This window comes from Amblyomma americanum, chromosome 11 (assembly GCF_052857255.1).
Source record: "Amblyomma americanum isolate KBUSLIRL-KWMA chromosome 11, ASM5285725v1, whole genome shotgun sequence".
NCBI lineage: Eukaryota > Metazoa > Arthropoda > Arachnida > Ixodida > Ixodidae > Amblyomma > Amblyomma americanum.
Genome location: NC_135507.1, coordinates 1710712 through 1731491, shown reverse-complemented (window position 1 = coordinate 1731491; position 20780 = coordinate 1710712). Strand labels below are relative to the sequence as shown.

General features: G+C 44.4%; 1 protein-coding gene and 1 long non-coding RNA gene across 5 annotated transcripts in view; one reads left to right on the top strand and one right to left on the bottom strand.

The window, feature by feature from the left end:
* LOC144110862 (mitochondrial potassium channel ATP-binding subunit-like) overlaps nt 1–20780 on the top strand; it is a 69081-nt gene that overhangs the window by 21497 nt on the left and 26804 nt on the right. For all 3 annotated transcript variants that reach the window (XM_077643937.1, XM_077643935.1, XM_077643936.1), the window contains 5 exons: nt 1910–2055; nt 6849–6924; nt 12971–13111; nt 15203–15288; nt 16880–16977. In XM_077643937.1, the coding sequence (XP_077500063.1) occupies nt 1910–2055; nt 6849–6924; nt 12971–13111; nt 15203–15288; nt 16880–16977 (547 nt within the window). The remainder of the gene's footprint in view (nt 1–1909; nt 2056–6848; nt 6925–12970; nt 13112–15202; nt 15289–16879; nt 16978–20780) is intronic.
* The window catches only part of LOC144110863 (uncharacterized), a 54640-nt gene continuing 38658 nt past the window's right edge, over nt 4799–20780 (bottom strand). For both annotated transcript variants that reach the window (XR_013309937.1, XR_013309936.1), the window contains one exon: nt 4799–5834. This is a non-coding gene — a long non-coding RNA (uncharacterized LOC144110863). The remainder of the gene's footprint in view (nt 5835–20780) is intronic.

Below are 20780 nucleotides of genomic sequence, written 5' to 3'. Positions count from 1 at the left end.
CGTAGCTCAGGAGGTAACAGAGGCGTATCAGGTGTCATGGAAAGACATTCCAACGCTGCACCTTTGATCTTCATTTGTAGAGCGGCAATGGAATCCAGGCCCAGCAGCGTTGTGCCTCCCGAGACAACGTGCAACAGGATGCAGGCGGTACGGTCGTGGAACTTTGCTGTGGCAACAAAACACCCTTGGACTATAATCCGAGACTTAGAATAGTCCAATAGTTGAACTGCAGTTGATTTAAGCGGGAAACATTTAGCGAAGAATCGGTGGTATAGATCTTCAGAAATAATTGACACAGATGAGCCGGTGTCAATCAGGAAGCGGATGAACTTGCCTTCAATCAGGACTGAGGTGAAAATTCCGTGTTTTTGACTTTCAACATTGAGAATAGACGCACTGCTGGAGCCATCCGGCATCGACGATGTGTCAGCAGTATCTGCAACTTGCTGAACTTGAACAGGACGGTCGGACGACTTGCAGAGAGAGTCGAAATGGCCCACCTTGCCGCACCGACGACACTTGCGGTTGCAGGCTCGGCATGCAGGGTTGTTCGCTAGGTGAGTTGTAGAACCGCAGCGGTAGCACATGCGCTCTGGTATTGCAGCAGCAGGTTGTGATGGTTGACTTTGGCACTTGCAGCAATGGGCCTGAGGTGGTGTTTGTCTCGATCCGCGCTCGCATCTCACACGATGTACTGGAGCGTCCTCCTCAGTCAATTCCCTGGCTTCCCGGGAAGCTTGCTCACACTGTCGAGCAAGGAGCATGGCGCGCGACAGAGTCAAGGAGGAGCCTTCCATGAGTAGGCGCTCACGCAGATGGCAACTCGAGGTCTTCTCCTTTTTGACTGTTTGTGTAAATAATGTATATAGTATATTTATTTTGCATTTATAGTGTTTACTTTTAATGTTTTTATGCAGTGTATATCTATTTTATGTAGTGTACTATTTACCTCCCCCCATGTCTTTCTTCTGTCCCCTCACCTCTTTTATTTCATTTCTCCCACCTGCCTGCTATCCTTTATTTCCGCTGCCCCAGCTCAGGTGCCGCCGCACGTGATGGCAGATGCCGGGGCTAGCAAATATCTTTTACCTTCCTTTTATGTTATTTTTATTTTAAATAAACCACTACCACCACCACAAGGCTGCGAAGGACAGCGACGTACTCATCGGTTATCTCTCCTGGAGCCTGAACTCGACGGCGAAAGCGATGACGTGCGGCGATTACATTCACGGACGATTTGTAATGCTCCGACAGGATGGATATCGCCGCATCAAATTCGTCAAGGCAGGGCGCCGCGTCACCGGAGTGCGAAGCCGCAGCTGTAGGCGCTGGAGTGGACGACGGCGGCGCCAATGTATAAAAAATGCGCTGACCTTCCAGTCCGAGGCAATTCAGCAGGATGGCCTTCCGCCTGTCCGCGCCCAGAGTAGAGGCACCAGAGGCCAGCATGTAATTCCGGAACGCCAGCTCCCATTGCTCCCATGGAAGGGTAGGACGACCAGGAGTCAGCAGGAAGGTTGGTGGTGGCTGAAGCCCAGAAAAGCCCATGACGGATGGTGAGCAGGCCACGTGAAGGTCCCGAATCAAAACAGCATCCTCGTCGCCAAAATATGTTGTATCGTAGTAATGATAATTAGCAATGAAACAGTACACGTAGCGTACGGTCGAGCCGATCTGTATTCTCCTACTTCGTCGTCTTCTCTCCCCCCATGCGCGCGAGTGCGTGCAGCGCACTTGCCACACTTCATCTTTATCACAATACTGTGTATTTTTTGTTATACATTTACGGGCTTGAAACACCTCTTTTTCCACTGCTTTTAGGGTGTGTTCGCAGCCATCAAAATCAAGTCCTAACCTTATCAATCATATAAATGTGGCTGAGAAAGTGCTGTGGCTATTAATTTTCCAGAGTGTGTTCACGGCTATCTACATATCAACACTGTCATTCACTGGAGAGCGTTATGCGACGAGACTTCGCCAGGCACTGTTGGAGTCTGTGCTCAAGCAGGACATGTGCTTCTTTGACAAAACAAAGACGGGCGAAATTATGAACTGGTAAGTTTAAAAATGTGGCATCCCTTGCAGTGGAAGTTCTTCAAGGGTGTTCGTACCATTCTTTAAACTAGTATCCTTCATTTACTCCATATACTCGGGTAACTTGAGCACCCCTGATTTAATATCTGGGTTTATAAAAAAGAGAACTTTTACACGTATATTTTATGCTCTCTGCGGTGCGAGACCACCAGCATATGCATGCGGGTGCGCGCAAGGCAGGCTTGTGAAGATTGGCACTGCCACGTTGCCGTGTGTGGCTGCGAAAAGTGCAAGCTGGTGAGTGGTGATAGGACGAATTATGCGCCGTTTACCCAGCTCGCTCGCATTGGTGGTCGCTTTCTTGGTCGAACAGTTGAATGCGGGCGGGAATTCGAAACTGCCGAACCATTTGGTGTTCGACTTGCTGCTAGTCAGCTGGGCCGTACGTGAGGGGTGCCATTTTATTGCCTGTTATCTCATTCCTCTCGAACTGCTGGCTTCACGATTGTATTGTTGCACTTTCGTTGCTTTGAGCTGTGCATGTGCCGCCATGGCATCCCACTTGGATCTACATAACATGGGTTGGGGGGGAGGTACGTGTCCTATATTTGGAATCAACTTTTTTTTTTTAGGCCAACAAGGGGTGTTAGTATGGTGGTCGGCATATTGATTCCAATGTAGAGTACAGTTGACCTTTGTAGAGTTTTTTTACGATGTGTTCACAACGTTTCCATGTAATTTGCACCCCCCCTTTTTCAAGCCTTAATTCAAAGAAAAAAGCGCGCAGACTATGTGAGTAAATACTATATTGGTGGTTGTTGTGGGACATATACGATGGAGCACTATCCCACAAAAAATTGTTAAAATTTTGGGTGTTGGTGAGTTCATTTAACAGTGAACCTCAGTAAGCTGCTGTCCTGCTAGTATATTGACACTAATCCCTGTTACTTTGCTTGGCCAATGGCAGTGGCAGCCTTGGGTGGTCACTTAACCCTTTGTGGAACAAGGGACTCATACGTCCCACCTTCTTCCTCATACTAAATTGCTCGTAAGAGGCAGTGGGACACAGCAGTCCCACTTATGCTGTGTGGCCACCTATCTTAAGGTTTCAATGATTTGTTTAAAAATGGTTTCAGCTGCATCCACTAGATGAGTTGAGACCTTGAAACTTTGTTCTTTTGTTTTTTTTTTGGGGGGGGGGGTGTTGGAAGTTTTTTTGGCTATATTTGATTTGCAAGAAACAAATCAAAATGCCAGGCAAGTGATTCCTTTTTATTTGCATAGAGAGGAACAACTCTAGATCACAGCGTGCACTTGTTTAGAAGATTTGAGATGACGAGTAGTATGAGGAAAGCACCTTTTTTTTTACCATGCTGAAAATAGTTCTGCATTTAATGACTGAATATTAAGTGGTAATTTTCAAACATCATATAGGCCTTTTAGTTTCATCTTCAAAAGGAGGCAGTACACCTTTATCAAGAATATGAACAGATGAAAAATACAATTAAAATCATCAGCAAGCTTCTGGGAGTTCTTTAGAAGGGGCCTTGGCAGACGGCAGGTTGATATAACGCCAGAATTTACCAGGTGACTCACGAAGAAATTTCATGAGTGTCACATTATAAAACCTGTCATCTGATTCCTTAAGAAGCACTTTTAAATCCTGACTCATGTGGCCAGTATAAAGTTTATTTTCGGCATTAAGGTTGAGTGAAAATACCTTTTGTTTACATTTTAGCCTTCTTTTGATATGAAATATTTCTCTAGTTATCCAAAGACCTCTTTTGTCAGTGTGCTTTGTTTTTTTAGGAACAGAGCGATCAAGGGACCATGCTTTCAATTCAGAAAAGAATTCCCTTAGTTGGCCCGTACTAGCACCAGAGTCTTACAGCTGCTTAAAATCTGTGTATCAGTAATCAAGGCAGTCCAAGACAGCAACATCATCAACAGCATGAAAATTAAGGAATTTAAGTAATGTTGTTTCGGAGAAAGTATCTATGACATCTGGTGAAGCTTTTAATGACATCAGGACCATCCTGTGTTCTGACAAGCCCTCAACAATTTCCCGATTGCAGATGGACGCTTTTATTGATTTAGAAAAACAAACAAAAATTAACAAAAACTAAAGTTAAACAAAAAACAACAAAAATTAAAACAAAACAAAAATTAAATCCAGAATGGATGATGTCGTAGGGCATATCCTTGTGTAATCATACACAACTTGAACCAAATTATGAGAGAAAGCCAGATCTAGTAACTGCTCACAACTATGCACCTCTCGTGTACCAGGTAGTTTTTAATACCAGTCAATGCCGGGGAGGTTGAAATCCCCAGGTAACAGGGTTTTGCTATCGGGAGGTAGGTTGGAATTCATAAAACTTCGTAACTTTGCTAGTACGTAAACTGGACCATTATAGGGCTATGTAAGTACCCCCAGTGAAGACTGTTTGTTTATCTGATTGGTTTTAACCCATAGTGCTTCGACACCTCTCATATCCAAAGAACAGAAAATGCTATGTTGTCTTTGATAAATATATTGCAACTCCCCCAACCTCTGTTTTCACGATACTTTCTTACTATGTTACAGTTAGGAGGAGTAACTTCGGCATCTGGTATATCCTTATGCAGCCATGTTTCGGTGACTACTATTATGTGAGGATCATATTCAGTGATTATGCTTTCTAATTCAGCAAGTTTGCTTAGTGCGCTTCTTGCATTCGCATTTATGATTCTGAAAGATTTTGACCATGTCAGTCACTAAGCTCTGAAGGAGTGTTGCATTTGTACCTTTGATTTGTTGTTTCGATGCAGGCGTATAGGATTTTGTGTACCGTCATCTTATCTAATAATAGCTTTACCTTGGCTCCATTTTTACTTCCATGTGCAGTGGAATTCCAGAAGTTTTCCAAATTTCATGCACTCTTTTAGAATAATCCTCTGAAAAGTTTATTTTCCCTCTCCTAAGCTTTGAACAGTTTTCCCATGATCTTCGTTTTTTTTCTGAAATCTCCAATTCTAATGATAACTGGGCGATGTTTCCCCGTGGTCACTTTTCCAAGACGTTGAATTGTTTCAGTAGTGCTCAGCTTTTCTCAAAGTTTTCTTCCAGAAACCTAATGTCTCTTCGCTTTCATTCTCTTCTTCTAGTAGTATACCTCTTACAATCTAGTTGTTAGACTGAAACTGATTTTCCAAGTCATCAGGTTGCTTGGATAGTGCAGCAATTTCCAGCTGCTAGTCACTCACAGTAGTTTCAATTTTTGAAAGCCTTATCTGGGATTCATTGGGCACCACGAGCTTCTTTCATTGGCTTCGCGTCTAGTTTACATTTTCACCACACCGACCTCAGATGATGCTTGTTTTTCTTGAATTATGGCAACTTTAGCCAAAATGTCTTTCTTGGTATGGAAAATTTCGTATAAAACAGATTCTGAATTAGGCCCAGGGTTTTCCTAAACATCTCCTGAAAGTTTCAATAACAGGTGTGCCACTAAAAAGCAGTCGCTGATACAATTTAGCAATATATGTGGACATAGCAACACAACTAGACAGGGAATCGCTACAAAAACCATATCTTGTGGAACTAATCTACATATGCAGAGACACATGAGGCGACATCATCACGGCAGGGTTGCCATGTCCTCTGAAGAAAGATGGCCGAGACAGCAGATTTATAGCCGGCAGGCTCTGTGACGTCATTGTGCTCATTGAAGTTGTGCAGAGAATGTTCGAATGCCTTTCCGAAGTAAATTCAGTAGCATCTTGCATATGTTACATATTTCTGTTTCATGTCCGTTGTCCTTGATAAAAAATGCATTGGGTAATCAGCCTATTGCAAGTAAACAGGCAAAGTGTTTGCACAAAAACATAACATGAGATATCGGGCACAGTGCTTAGCTTTTAATCTGCAAGTTTCCTGCAGTGAATGTGTGTGCTTCTTCCCACTACATGTGATATGGGTTATCACAGTCCTGCTTTCGTTTAGTTGCATTTAAGAGAGTTTACTGTGTTTGAAAAATTGGGATGTGCCATTTGGCAGATGGTACCAGACAAAAAGAGTAGCTTGGTGCACACATGCCCTACTCCAAAGGTAGCAGTGCTCCCACAGGGGTTGTCTTCTGTGTTTGATAAATAACAATCTTAATTCTATTACTTCTCAAGCTGTTTAACACCAATGAACTGGCAACCTAGAACAGTGTGCCATGAGCATCATAGTGTGTGTTTAGTTTACAGCGGAGGCGGTTATAAAAAGATACCAATAAATACCAAAAGTCACCCTAAATTATGTTAGAAAAACAAAAGAGATGAAACTGTAGTTTTGAATAGGAGATTACCAGAAGGCTGTCATGCCACTTTTTTTGTATATGTAAAAAGTAGTTTAATTACCTGTTATGATTTGCACATTGGACATTAACTTTGCCTCGAGTGAGGCCCTATAAACACTCTGCGGTAATTAGTGTTTCCTCCTCCTCCAACTCAGCAGTATATATCAGAACTTTTTACGTGAGTTATTTAACAGTGCCTAGATTAAATAATATTCATTAGTAGAGTTCTGTAGGTGCTTATGCACTCCCATTATCTGTGGCATTTTGTTAGAAAATGGTACTCTCATCACTTTTTTAGAAGCTCTTTGTTGTTGGCATATTGAACATTGCTTGTAGCATCATGAATGACTTGTTTCGTGGGACTTGCATTGTTGGCAGCTGTTGAAATATATTAAATTTACTGCTATGTGTTCTACTGTAGGACATGCATGGTTTGTTGTTAAACAAAAAGCAGTGTGTGTGCCTTCTCCACTTCCCAACCTTTTTCAGCCTCAGTGGAGATGTGCAGGAGTTCAAGAGTGCCTTCAAGCTGTGCATTTCCCAAGGAATCAGAAGCTTGGCTCAGGTCAGCATTTTCCCTCTCATTTTTCTATCTTTTATCTGATTTGGGAGAAGGGGTCGGTAACAAGAATGGTTTTTCGTGTTCCACTGTTACTCCATACGGCACTCTGGACCACTTTCTAACAGAAAAACATTCTTGGCTCTCAGTTGTTGATGACCATGACTTCAGTTGGTTAGAGATGCGTGCACGATGCAGTGTTAATAGAAAAATCTCCATTATTTTTGACAAAAAAACAAACAAATGGGGGAAAAAATGTGTGCAGTACGGTGCCCTTTTTGTGATGGGCGACACATATTTGTATGTGCAAGCTGAGGTAGGGCGCGAGAGGTGGAGACTGCCATTTCTATCTATTCGTAACTGATGCTTCTGTGGAGCTCTTTTGAGAAGGCATTATTTATTTATTTGTTTGGGGCATTACAGAGAGGATCTACAGAATTGTGTATCAGGGCTAGCAGCATGATTTTGTGCAATACAAGACAAATATACAATGTATAAAAAGTGTGCAAGGTGGTGTGAAATTTTTAAAATAAATAAATGAATTAAAACAAAAATTTCGTAAATGACAGGAAAAGCCAGTGTAAATCAAATGGCAAGATACGAAATACTGCTAACAAAACACAACAGAAGCAGGAGTACAACAAAAAACAGAATTGTACGTAAAGCTAAGTAGATGAACACATACTGAGGTACTTTTTGAACTCTTCAAGATCAGACAATATATAGTTTCAGGGAGATGACTCCAGTGCTTTATTTCATGAGTTAGTGCAGATAAACTTAATGATTGGGTTTTTCCAAAAGTCCAGTTCAAGCTGCAGTGATTATGTAAGCACCAAGAAATGCAGTAGAATGAGTTTCTAGCGAATGCAGATCATTATTGTATTTAAGCAGGGATACACTTGCTATAAATGTTCCGGGCAGCTCTATTTTGGATTTACTCGAGCTTTTTCTGGTGAGGGGACCATATGGATGGGACAAATTCCAAGTCTGGATGAATGAAATGTGCCACTTTATGAACGGAGCTAGAGAAGTTGCACAGGTTTCAGCATGTGGAGCCTAACCACCTTGATGCTTTGTGACAGACTGCAGAAAAGTGACAAGACCATAAAAGGTTAGCTGCTAACTGAATGTGATATTTATATGACATAGCCTGAGACACAGTGGTATTTTTTAATAGAGTAGGAGAAGTTAGAATTTGCATGTTTACGACTAAAAGACATAGGTTTATATTTAGTATGGTTTAGGGTCGTGCCAGTCGTTGCACCAACCGACAATGGTGTTTAGATAATTTTGAAGGGTCAGATGGTCAGTATTTGAAGTGATCTTATGGTAAATTACACATATGTCTGCAGAAAAGGTGCAAACAAGATTATATATTACTAAGGAGGTCATTAATATAAATTTGAAAACATCAGATGTTACGCCACATAGTGGTGTGGAAAAGTTGTGAACTGTGAATTGATGAACTCACTTTTTTGAAACCACAATAATGTTAGGAGATGTCTTCATAAGCAGTGTAAAAGGCTGGAAGGTTAAGCGGTACCTCACGATGCCCGAGACATTTCTGGGGCCTTGCCCTTTGCCAAAAGTTGGCAGTCTGGTTTTGGATAGAGTTACTTCCTTCAGCCAAAACTTCTCGAGTTCCTGTGGGGTGTTTTAAACTGCTTTTCCAAAAGGTGCTTATATTCGACTATAAATGTTTAATTTCTGAAAGCGGCATTCCTGCTTGAGCACGTAATGCATAAATTATTAATGTGGTAGCATTAGAGGTTTCATTCACGAGAAAGGCCAGCATCTGTCCGTCCATGTCATGAAAAAGCGGGTAGCCCACCTGCCACTGTGGGCAGGTGGCAGTGAAATTAATTCAAATAAATTCATTGCATTTCCTGCCATGGCTCTGTGCATCAGCTCATTGGTCAAGAGATGGACAGCCTCCCGAGGAACTACCTTTGCAAAAATTAGCCTTACAGGAGCTTGGCAAGAGCAGTTTGGGTCTTGCAAGCCCCACCGGTGACTATGTTCAGTGGCACATCACTTAACTGCTGCACCACTGCACCAGTATAAGGACTCCCTGCGATTTATGAATCTATGAAAGAGAATGGGTACTTGTACAGGAAGGATCTCTAATGCTATCGCTTTGTACTCTTGGGGTAGGTTAAGCGTCATCCAATATTTTTAGTTTATTACTAATTGTTGGTCTGTATGTTTGCAGTCAAATTTTCATCATTTCTAGTGCCATAGGCAACTGGCAGTATTACTATCAAATTTGGATAAAAATTGCGTACAGATGGAAGTCCTATAGTGTGACACTGAACAGGGGCATGACCTTAAGAGGGTTCACCAGTGACAGTGTCCGTAGGAAATACATGGGAACTTTCAGAAGCTGTAGCGCGTCTAAAAATGGCTCGATTTTCATGAGGTCTGTGGCAGCGTTTTCTTCTTTAATGAATGGAGGAAATGTTGCAGACAGTTATTATTTTTTAAGTTTCGTTTTTTTGCAAGTCAGATGTAAATATCCAGAAAAATTGCACTTTTAGATATGTTGGTCTTTCATGTCGTCTTGTGAAAAAACTAAGCCAAATATCAGAATTTCGTCCGCAACATTTCCTCCCTGTTTCTTTCTTGATTGTCAAGCCACAATTTTCATTCATATCGAGCGTAGCATTTCCATTTTACAGGTTCTGAAAGTTGTGTATGTAATTTCTGCGGTTATTAGAAATTCGCACCAAATTTAACTAGCGTGACGTGGCTCCATATGGCGCCAGAATATTTTGTCGCTACTGCACTCTACCACCAGCCTCTTGGTTGCCTGTGTTCGTGCGTGCAGGTTTTTACTCAGAACTTGGATGGACCCGAGCTCTTTCTTTCTTTTTTTCTTGCTTCGGCTGTATTCGGAAAGGATTTCTGCATTTCTTTTTTGCTCGAGCTCTTGGTGCGGGAAGTGGAATGCAAGGCCACACCCAAAAGTGCCCCCCCCCCCCCCCCCCTCCCCTCCCGGCAGCCACAAAATAAGGCATTGTTAGTGCCAAAACACAGGATGGGGGCTCCCTATTCAGGACAGTGTGGGAGAACAGCATTGTTCCTTGCACAGCGCAAGGGCGCAGTGACCTAGGTGTCAATACAAGTCAAGAATGAAACTGCTAATATTCCTCATAGGAGGGCCTCGAGCCGATAGCAGCCGGCGCTGACATGAACCCACACGCGTGGTTGTTTGAAAACCGGTACTGGTACGCACGCCGAGCCAGGAGTTGACGGGTCGGGTCCAGTCAGTTCTGCCGCAAGGGGCAGGTGACTCAACTCGACCCTGAACTGATGTGCTTGTAAACGCTGTTGGGTAAAAAAGTAGGGTTATTGAGAGGGAAGGGGATAAATAAGAACTTGCTTTCCACGTGCGCCGTCGCACCTCCGATACAGCGATGGAGTGCCTCAATCTTGAAGGCTGCTACTGCTTGCTCGACGCTTGGTGTCGCTACAGCTGAACCACTCTCGAATTGCTAAAATCGAGTTCATGTAAACACGCAGTGGTTGAGTTGGATTGACCTTGCTCAACCCGACCCTCGAATCGACCCGACGCTATTGGGTTCTTGTAAACAGGGCTAATGGCGTAGACTGATTGTCATGACGTAGCGATTAACCTCCTTTCACTGAGGCACTTGCCAATCACCTGCGATTTCACGCTATACTCGCGGACAACTATGTATGCCAGTGCAAAAGCCCGCACCAAGGGGAGAAAGAACCGTCTCCTTCCTTTTCCTGCTCAGCCCCTGCTGCACTGCAACTGCGACGTCATGAGAACTGGTCGAAGCCAACGTTCAGCTTTGGCTCCAAGTTAGTGAAACCACAATGTGTCGGATCGGCATCGAAACATTGGTTCTCTAACGAATCTTTGGCCGAGCGTCGCTCTTTTCCCCGATTCTCCTCGCGACCAGTCATATCTCTGCCAGAATGTTCGCGTTATCAGTGCAGGTGCTGTCCACTGTACGCAGGTAAGCATGGTTGCACCTTATCTGCAGAAAGGAGCTCGCGGATTTCCGAGCCCTCTACTCCAGAATAGACATCTCTGTGGTGTAAATAACGTGATGTCGAACGTTCATGGCCTGGCTGGCAAAATCACTCAGTTTTGCTCCTGAACCGGTTTTGCATGTGTCAAGCGTTCCCCAACCGTCTTTAATCTCCCAATTAGATACGCCTCGGTATGCGCCACACCTACTCGCACCTCCTGCACTACGCTTCCAAAAGTCGCACATTTCAATCAGAAAAACGCTCGGAAGGGGCGCTATATAAATACATATATAAAATATATAATACATAAAGTATATAATATATAAAATATATAAAAGAACATAAAAAAGCAGACTCATAATGAGACTTTTTCGGAAGCCATAGTAGGTGTGGAATTTTCGCTTTCAAACCCGTGACGTCATGACATTTCAGGTGCGCTGCCGTTTTGTGTACAGAAAGAGCACACACGGCTGGCGTGGCTGCAGCTCCCATTCTTTCTTCTATTAAACTATTCTATTAAACTGCAATTTTCGTTATTTTTAAAAATAAACTACTAATGTGCGCTGCCGTTTTGTGTACAGAAAGAGCACACACGGCTGGCGTGGCTGCAGCTCCCATTCTTTCTTCTATTAAACTATTCTATTAAACTGCAATTTTCGTTATTTTTAAAAATAAACTACTAATAGCAACTTTGTCCAGAACAGTTGGAAGTCGCTTGTGCAATGACGAAATTTGCGTTCAAAGTCACCACGAATAGCAACAGGACGATCTCGGTGCTTTTGCAAACCACACATCTCACCCTTTTACTCAAGTTTTATTTGTTCCGTGATGAAATTATAAGCAGTGAAGGAGACATGAAACGAAGTATTTCAGCAGTAATTTAGTTACTGAAGTGACTATCGCCCATAAATAAACTGAAGAATTCGGCGACGCCGATAGCAAAAAACGTGCTCGGTGGTCATCGAAGAGGAACCTTCAAGATAAGGCGCTAAAAACAACTACAACAACCCAGAATAATGTCGAAATAGTTGTGCCTGGCTGCATTCTTTCTAGATGCTGATCGCATCTCGCATAACAAAGTGATTTTCCTGCGTGTCAACGGTTCTGAACTCGAAAAAACAAGTAGTACAACAGTTTCGCGGCACTCCTTTTGTCAAAGAAGCATCGGCCGGATGCTTAAACAAAAAGTAAGGTCAACAGCAGCAAAGACAATGCAAAATAAACACTGGCAGTGTAAACAATTAGAGTGCAAAAAGCTTTTCACAGAGGCCGCGTCGTCGAATCAGCGTCCACACTCGTGCACGGTCACCAGGCTTGTATTGCGTGTGGCGACGGAGGAATACGCGGAATACAGAATAGCCGGCCAAAGTGCAGAAGGGGAGGTGTTCCTAAGGTGTTTCAAAAGATAACTCACACTCATCTGTTCTGGCTAGGCTAAACCAACACTGCTTTTAACTACAGGCTGTATACCCCACCCTATCATTGTAAGTGTATTTTCGCACAAAAGATGCGAGGGAGCTTAGGGGGACCCAAACCGGAAAACGTACATTTCCTTGTGGCAGCTGAGTGGTTGGTTACTGGAAAAAGGTCCATTCTGTGACCACCACCCCTTGAGACGGGATGTTCTTTTGTGCTTCCGTCTCCCTGCTTTGGCAGGATATATACAGAAAGTTCTCAGCCCTACTTTTTCTTTGCGGAAGAACTAATACTTGTGTGTCACAGTGGAGGAGATGTCGCGGTACAATTTACACACCTGGAGGGGTAATAGAAGTTCCCTCCTTTTTGTGGTACTTAAGTGCTGCCATCTATTGACAGAAAAAGTTCAAATCTGAGTTGCCTCGTAGCTGGTGAGCCCTCTTAAAGATAATAAACCAATATATAATGTAAATCAACTGGCAGTGACAGAACAGAGCAATAACTGAATTATATGTGTGAACTTTCAGATTTATTTGCTGTTCACATAGAAAGAACTCATATGCCGTCACCGCAGAGGGGCATTATGGGCTACTGCTCTGGTGTGTCTTACTTCAGCAGAAATGCTTCTCTGCAGACCATCGGGTGTGCCATATCACTGTATTACATCTCACCGAAGATGACCATGTGGACGGTGGTTGTGCTTCCCGTGATGCTGGCGTCGGGCACAGTGTTTGGCTCTTTCTTGCGGGTGCTCTCTCGAAATGCACAAGAACAGGTGAGCTCATGGCTTCTGAGACTTCTTGATAGTTTCTTTGAAAACAAAATGAAAAGGCTTGAGTCTTATCAGTGGCTTTGACAAAAAAATGAATGTTCTTTCTTGAAAACATTCGTTTCTTTTATCTGTCCTCAGAGCTGTTTGGCCTTGCAAGTTGGCTGTTTGCTGATAACATAAATTAGTTTCATCTTAGCAGCTTTTACAGACCACTGCCAGCTGCATTTGGTGTAATTTCTGGCCTACTGTGGCTGCTACAATCCAAATGAATTTGTCTGCCAGGAGCACATCGCAGTTTTGCTTTTAAATTGCACACTTCAGGAGGTGAGGCAACTTTAAAAATGCACACTCCCAGATTTGTTCTCTTTCTGGACATTAGAAGTGCTCACAGTGTCTTGTAGAGCACTGCATGGGCTCTGACCGGGCCAAAAAATCTGCTGTCTCGCCGCTCAAGCTTCAAGTTACGAGCCTGGGTTGAGCCCGGGATGGGAGTTGCAGGCCCGGGCCTGGCTTGGGCCCTTATGTAGAGGGACTGTATATAGCTTTTCATCTATTATTCCACGGTGAAATATACTAGGGGCATTCTAGCAGCAACACGAATAAAATATATCCTTAATGGTGGCTGAAAAAAAAATTACTCTGCTCTTGCTTGCTTATTTTTAGTGTCTACTGTAGCTACATTTTCCTCACACGAGAAAAATTACGAACAAAACTGATTTCTGACTTTTTAACTGTTGCCCGAAACATGCCGGAAGTGAATGAATCCCGGCATTAAAATCTTCCCAATTCTTTTTTAATAAACCACCACTACTACTTTTTTGTTGGTGCAGTATAAAAAACCTTATTTGTAGAGTGAGCTTTCAGCACCACTCACAATGTTACGTCCAAGTAACTTCGGGAAGTGTGAAATGAAAAGGGCTAAACCGTGCAGTGGGCTGCACTGCAGCCGCATTCAGAGTGTAGTGTTGTAACGCCTGACATGCAGCCCATTTGCATGAGTACGTTCACCTACTATGGTACGCAGCACCGCTCACTCGGGCTATTTCGGCTGTCAGCATGTACACGCTTCAGGATCTACCACAAGGCACCCTGCATCTTCTCGGTTTTGTGTTACCATTGACAGGCGGCCATCTGTTCCAGGATAGACTTCGCATCCCCAGATCACATCTCTAGGCTACGAGTAAAGCAGTGGAGAAGAGAATATCGGTTTAGGTCACTTCAGGCCTTCAAACACATGCTACACAATAAACAGGCGCTTTTGCTTTTTGTCCCCATAGAAACGTAACCGGTGAGGCCGAGAATTAAACCCGTAAATTCACACTCATTAAAAAAAGGTCATTGGTGGCTTTGAGGACGTTTTAATATTTAGACATCACAGGCCCTAAAAAATCAGAGGACGTTTTAATATTTAGACATCACGGGCCCTAAAAAATCAATGTCTAGATATGTAGGGGTAATGCAAATTTTATTGCGCATGTATGCAATCTTTTCCATTTCACAAGCATACCCGGCTTCTCTTCTCTTCGTGTGTACCGAACAAATTCTTTCAAACGTTACTGCAAGCACCTTTGCCAGCAACTTCTTTACTTGCGTAGCAGGGGACTCCCTACACTCGGTCAACAATTTACATATTGACCTGCTGTGGCAATGGGCCATGGACATGGCCCTGCCCTCACATCAAGCTTGGCAGGCCAGACCCGGGCTCAGCAGAGGGATAGAGTAGCTGCCCCGGGGCCGGGTCGGGTGCGGGCTTGAAGCCACAGGCCTGGGTTGGGCTGAATCTTGAGAATGCGTCCTGTGCAGTGCTCTGCCGACTTGCACCAGTAATATGTCTGAGTGAAAACTTTACATGAGTAGTAGACACACACTGTTTGTGTTTATGTCAGGCTGATGGTTTATGCCCGAGGCCACACAGGGCCTTTAAAATTTGGTGACTCTATGTAATAAAAGCCTTTGCTTGACAACTGTGGTCCACTCACTGTATTATTGTGTAGTTTAAACATTGAAATGTGAAGGAAAGCAACAAGAAAAATCTCTCTGAAGCATTACACTGTCTGTTATGTTTTTTGACGTAACCCCTTCCGTTTCACGCAGACTGCAAGAGCTGCTGGTGTGGCTGATGAAGCACTGAGCAACATCAGGACAGTGCGTTCATTTGCCATGGAGGATACCGAAGCTGAGTGAGTGCACCGAGGATCACTGCAGATTCATTGAAAGCCTGCTTGTGGCTGTGGCCACATCATTTTTTAACTCGATAGTGTTAAGGCTCGCGTTCTGCAGAAAATCTGGCTTCATGAGTGGAAAAGCAGGTGGCCTACCTCCTGCCCAGGTCACATGACCTTGTGATGTTGTCACAACCTGCCCACCGTGGCAGGTGGCAGTTAAACTAACAATTGGTTGCGGAAGGCTGCTCGGGAAGAGCACTAGTGGCTGTGTTTGAAACAGCCACCCTCCGGTGCAGTGGTGCATTGCTTAACTGCTGCAACACTGCACCAGGAGTGGTATGAGGACTCCCTGCAATCTGTGAATGTAAAGTAGAGAATCACTGATTCCGTATGCATGGGCATGTAGGCAGAACCTAGGCAACAGGAAAGGCATTGTGCAGGAGGGATCTCTGGTGCTATCGCATTGTACTCTTATGGGTAGGTTAAGTGTTAAGTGATGGTGAAAGAACAATATCCGTGTCTGCCAAGTGATTCGCAAAGAGGAACTCAGGCTGCTGAAGGCACTCATTAATGGTACTGCATCATACCCCTCAAGTGTCCCGTCAAGGTTTTTTTATTATTATTATTGTTCTGTTTTCTTGCTGAAAAGTTGAAGAATGCTGCTTATTGAATAGAAGTGTCATTGGGTGTATTGCTGGAGAGGAATGATAAACATGCTTTACTATTGCTGAAAGCATCGAGAATAGCCTGGTGTCATGAGTGGGGCTTTGCTTGCACTGCACATCCTGCTGGGACTGCGTGTTCATGCTGTCCTTTCAGAAATGTTTGGCACATTAGGCTTGTTTTACAGTTACCAGCGTTGTGCTATGTTCAGTGCCTATTGCTTGGGAGGTTCTTGTGAGGCGCTAGAATGGATGGTTAATGTGTAGTGCCGTTAAGATGTGTAACGGGGGGCTGACACAGGCAGACTACACTGCCGTGCTTTAAAAGGGGCTAGTTGGTTGTTGATTATTATAGGGGAGTGCTTAACTTCTGAACGGACAAAACTGACGATACAACACGAGACACCGAGCGTGTTGTATCGTCCATTTTGTCTGTTCTGAAGTTAAGCGCTCCCTTATAATAAAGACTAAACAGTGTCTCTTTTCAGCAGTGCTGCTAAAGTTCCCGTACTTGTCACTCCATGTCTTTGGTCAGTCCGGCTTTCTTTGGTCAGTCTTTGGTCAGTCAGTCATGTCGGTCCGGCTTTGGTAGCCGGTGTTAATGTAAACTACTAGCTAGCAAATGGCAGCATCATTAGGCTGCAATGCTTTGAATTGTACTGGCTGTGAAATTATCCTTGGCCTGTTGCAGATCTGATGCACTGGCTGGTCCAAAATTTGGGGGTGCGCAGATTACAGCATTGTCATGCGACAATAAAATAAACTGCTCAGGAGACTGCCTATGAGCTGTGAAATTCTGCTGATAGCTAACACGAGAGGTGTTTGCCAGAACGCCCAGAGTTGTATTGATTGTTGTTTATGCTGTTACATTTTGAGGAGCTCTGGTAGCACTCGATTGCTCACGACACTCCCTTCTTGTCATTTTGTCCTTTTCTTCCCTCAAGGCTTTTCAAGCGTGAAGTTGACAGAGCCGAACACCTTCACACTGCACTTGGAATTGGCATCGGCTGCTTCCAGGGACTCACAAACCTCAGCCTTAATGGTAGAGCTTACTTTGGTATAAGACCCAGCATACTCACGGTGGTTCAATTTCTGTGACAGTGTTCACTTACTGCGGTGCAGTTACTCTGGCACGGTTGTTAAGTGTTATAATGGTTAAGCATATAGTTTTATTGACATCCTAGGACTAAGATAGTTTCTTTGTTTTAGAAGCATGTGTGGAAATTTAGGTGTAGTCTATTTTGGCACCTGAGATTGCGGGTGCAATTTATCTGCCATTGGCATTGCCGCTCATTTTTCTGTTCAGAGACAAGCTGCATGGTATACGTTGTGGGGTTTTAATTGGGGGATAAATACATTCTCCCCGCTTAGTCACGAATGACACTGTTCAAACCGCCGGACCCCACCCCATGGTCCCGTACGCTACCAAGCGCACGCCGAATGTTCGCCCACGCTAGGGCAGGGGATACTCCGCGGCCGGATGGGACGAGATGCGGGAGAATGGTCCTCCCCATGAGGCCTCGCCCTGCAGGTGGAGAGCGAGCGCCGCGGGCGATACGTCTGCTCCTGACAATGTTCCTCAGCCGAAGAGAGTGATGCTGTGTCCTGCGCGCGTGCAGCAAGCCATCTGTGGCACTGCGACGACGGCACCCTCTCTTGTTAGTTAACCAGGGAGAGTCACATGGCACGCCCCGCATCGAGGCGATGCTGTTGCTGCAGGGTGGATCGCGGGAAAGCCAGCAAAGGGGACTGCGGGGCAGGTCCCCACAATGTTGGGGCTGCCTGTTGGTTGTGGAGGCTTCTTTCATGCTGGAGCCTGAGCAGGCTCATGATAGGAGCTTACCTTCAGGCAGACAGCAAGTTTAATAATCGGTGTGAACTGAAATACGAGCACATTGCTGTAAGAAGCTGTTCCATATGTGACAAATTGGCCATGGCATGTGACCACTAGTTGCCACTCAGCAATATATTTAATTATGTTTCCTGTTTTGTGCTGTCATTTGTTAATTTTTGCTAAAATACGCCATAAACTGCAGTTTTTGTGAAAAACATGAAAATTAGTGAGCTGATTCGTGTTATGGCGTATAAAAGAAAGCAGTATGGTCTAATTAGATGCTGCATCTTGTACTGATTGAGTTTAAGCTGACCTTAGAAGTGTGATGAAAAGAAGTTGATAGTTATTTTGATGTTGAAACATAACTGCAGTGTGAAACGATAAGCACATAAGGAAGAAACACCGACAGACACGTACAGTCGCTGCAGTCACAACTGATTCATTGTGCCAAGGTGAGGTGAAAATAGAGGCTGCATCACGCATGTACGTAGAATACAGAAAGAAAGAAGAGCACTGTGCCAATGACGTATGGAAAGATATCTTTTCTTGTCGCAGAAAAAAGTTGCACTCCAAACTGTAGAAGAAAATCAAAGCATTGCTTAGCGGCCTGATCTTTGCCTTTGCCTAGTATCTTTGTACCCTGCATTTGTGTCTTAAGAAAGTAATCTGCTTGTCCAAAAGCTCATTTGACTGGAGTTAATTTGATGGAATTTTGTTTCGTTCCGGGCGCTAATGTCTTCTACTAGGAGACTAACTGATGCCCCTGTTTTTTTTTCATAGCTGATTGATGTGATGCATGCTAATGCCAAGGAAGCAATGAACCATGCTTTTTATTAAACGAGAGCATTTAAAGGGCAACAGTGGCGAAGGGTTCAGACTAGGGGAACACGAATGTCAATGTCAAGTCAGTGCTAGGGCATAGCGGTATCTTGCACATGCAGGTTGCGGTACAATACATCCCCCGCCTTCACATGTTTTTGCAGCATATTTGTTTAACTCTGGTGGCTGATCTATTCGGAGTTCTCATTGTGATGAAAACGGTCAGGCGGCTTTGTTGCACACTTGGTCCGCCGGGGCAGCTGGGGTGCCGGGCTGGTCACTCTGCTCGGCATAACTGAATCTGCTGGTGTCAGTGGGAGGGTTGACAACTCTCTCTGGGCTGAAATGCTGTCATCACTGGATTCATCACCGTCCGAGATGTCAAACTGCTCCTTCATTGCCAATAAATGTTATTTGTGCCTCAAGGTCCTGCCATTGCCGGTTTGTGCGTAGTAGGAGCGGGGACCTGCTGATGCAGTTGCCTTTGCTTTGCGATCCCACGATGTCCCTTTGATGCGTACGACATCTTCGTTTTAAAGAGAGGCCAGGCATCAGGCGGTGTTACTCGTCTGCTCATGCTTCTTGACCTGTGTGACAGCCTGGTGTCCAAAGCCTGGTAAAGGTGTGAGTGGACACCTCCCTTGCAGCAGCTCACCGGGCGACCGGCTATCTTCCAATGGGCTCGATCTGTAATTGCGCATACTGATCCAAAAGCTTACCTTAGCCCATGTGGTCTTCTTGAGGATACGTTTCACTACTAGCACACTTTTTCTGGCTGGCCCATTGGACCGAAGAAACATTGGGCTTGATGTAACGTGCTTCGTGTCAGTGGTACGTAGCAGCAGTTGGTTGATTATAAGCACACTTTCTGCAGGCTGAACAACCCTGAATCGTCGACGCAACGTCAGCATTGATGTTTGGCCAGTACACCAGCTGCCTTGCCCTTGCTCTGCATTTAGCTATGCCAAGATGCCCAGCATGAATGCGTTTCAATGTCTCGGACCGCGGGGTTCTATGTGTAACGACCTTCATTCCTTTAAACAGTATTCCACCCACAACTCAAATTTCAGCAGCCACAGATTTGAGCGGACGTTCAGCTACATCCCCGTCTACAATGCTCTGCACCTTCACTTTGAGATAAGTATCGGATGCCGTCTCACACACAGGTAGTGCAGCTATTCTGTCACAAGCATGGACACAACGCTGGTGGCATGAACTTCAACATTTGTGTCCAAAAACCTGACATCCGCAGAAACCATCGACCTTGGCAGCATGTCCACCAAATCCATCTGTTTTCCAGGAACAAATGTTAGTGCATAATCATATTTGAGCAGTCTTAAGAAAAACTGCTGCACTCTGGCTGGCACGTCCGCTACGGCCTTTTTTTATATATCTATCAGCAGCCAAAGGTTGATTTCAAGCAAGAGAAGGCGGTAGTATGTAAAGTGGTCAAACTTCTCACAGCCAAATACGAGAGCCATTGCTTATTTTTTCATTCGCAAATATCGTTGTTCACTCATTGTCAGTGCTTTAGATTCACAAGCGACTGGCCTCCAACTTTTGCCGTGCCGATGCTGTTCTGTGATGCGTCTGACGTCAGTTTTGTTTCTTTCTGTGGGTAGAAAATTGCTAGTAATGGTGCCTTGGTGAGTGCGTTGCTTATAAACTGTCTCTCGTGGTTGGCAGTCCATTTGAATATAACATTTTGCTTTAGAAGAGAGTGCAGAACTGGTGTTCGCAGGGCTATGGAAGACAAGCACCGGCTGGAGTAGTTTTCTACACCGAGCAACTCTTGTTTGTTTTGTGGTTTTGGCACGTTCCTGACGCTTTCGACTAGCACTGGATTAGGGCTTATTCCTTTGCTGCTGATGACGTTGCTCAGAAATGCTATTTTTTCTGCACCAAACTCGCATTTTGCTAGATTGAATGTCACCTATTTTCTGCCAACTTTGACCTTCACGCACCTGTCGCTAATCGCTGTTGACGCTGCTAATGGCTACATCCAGTGTGACAAAGTTGTCGGCTTCGTGCTGTACTTCGTCAACATCAGCTTCCGCTCTGCAGTACGACACAAAGTGGTTGGGCCTGCTGCACGAACAGCAAGTTTTGCCATAGCTGTGTAGGGCAACGTCAAGCGGCATGAGCGCAGTTGCATCGACTGCACCCAGAAGCTCACCTGGAGAGCTGTTGTA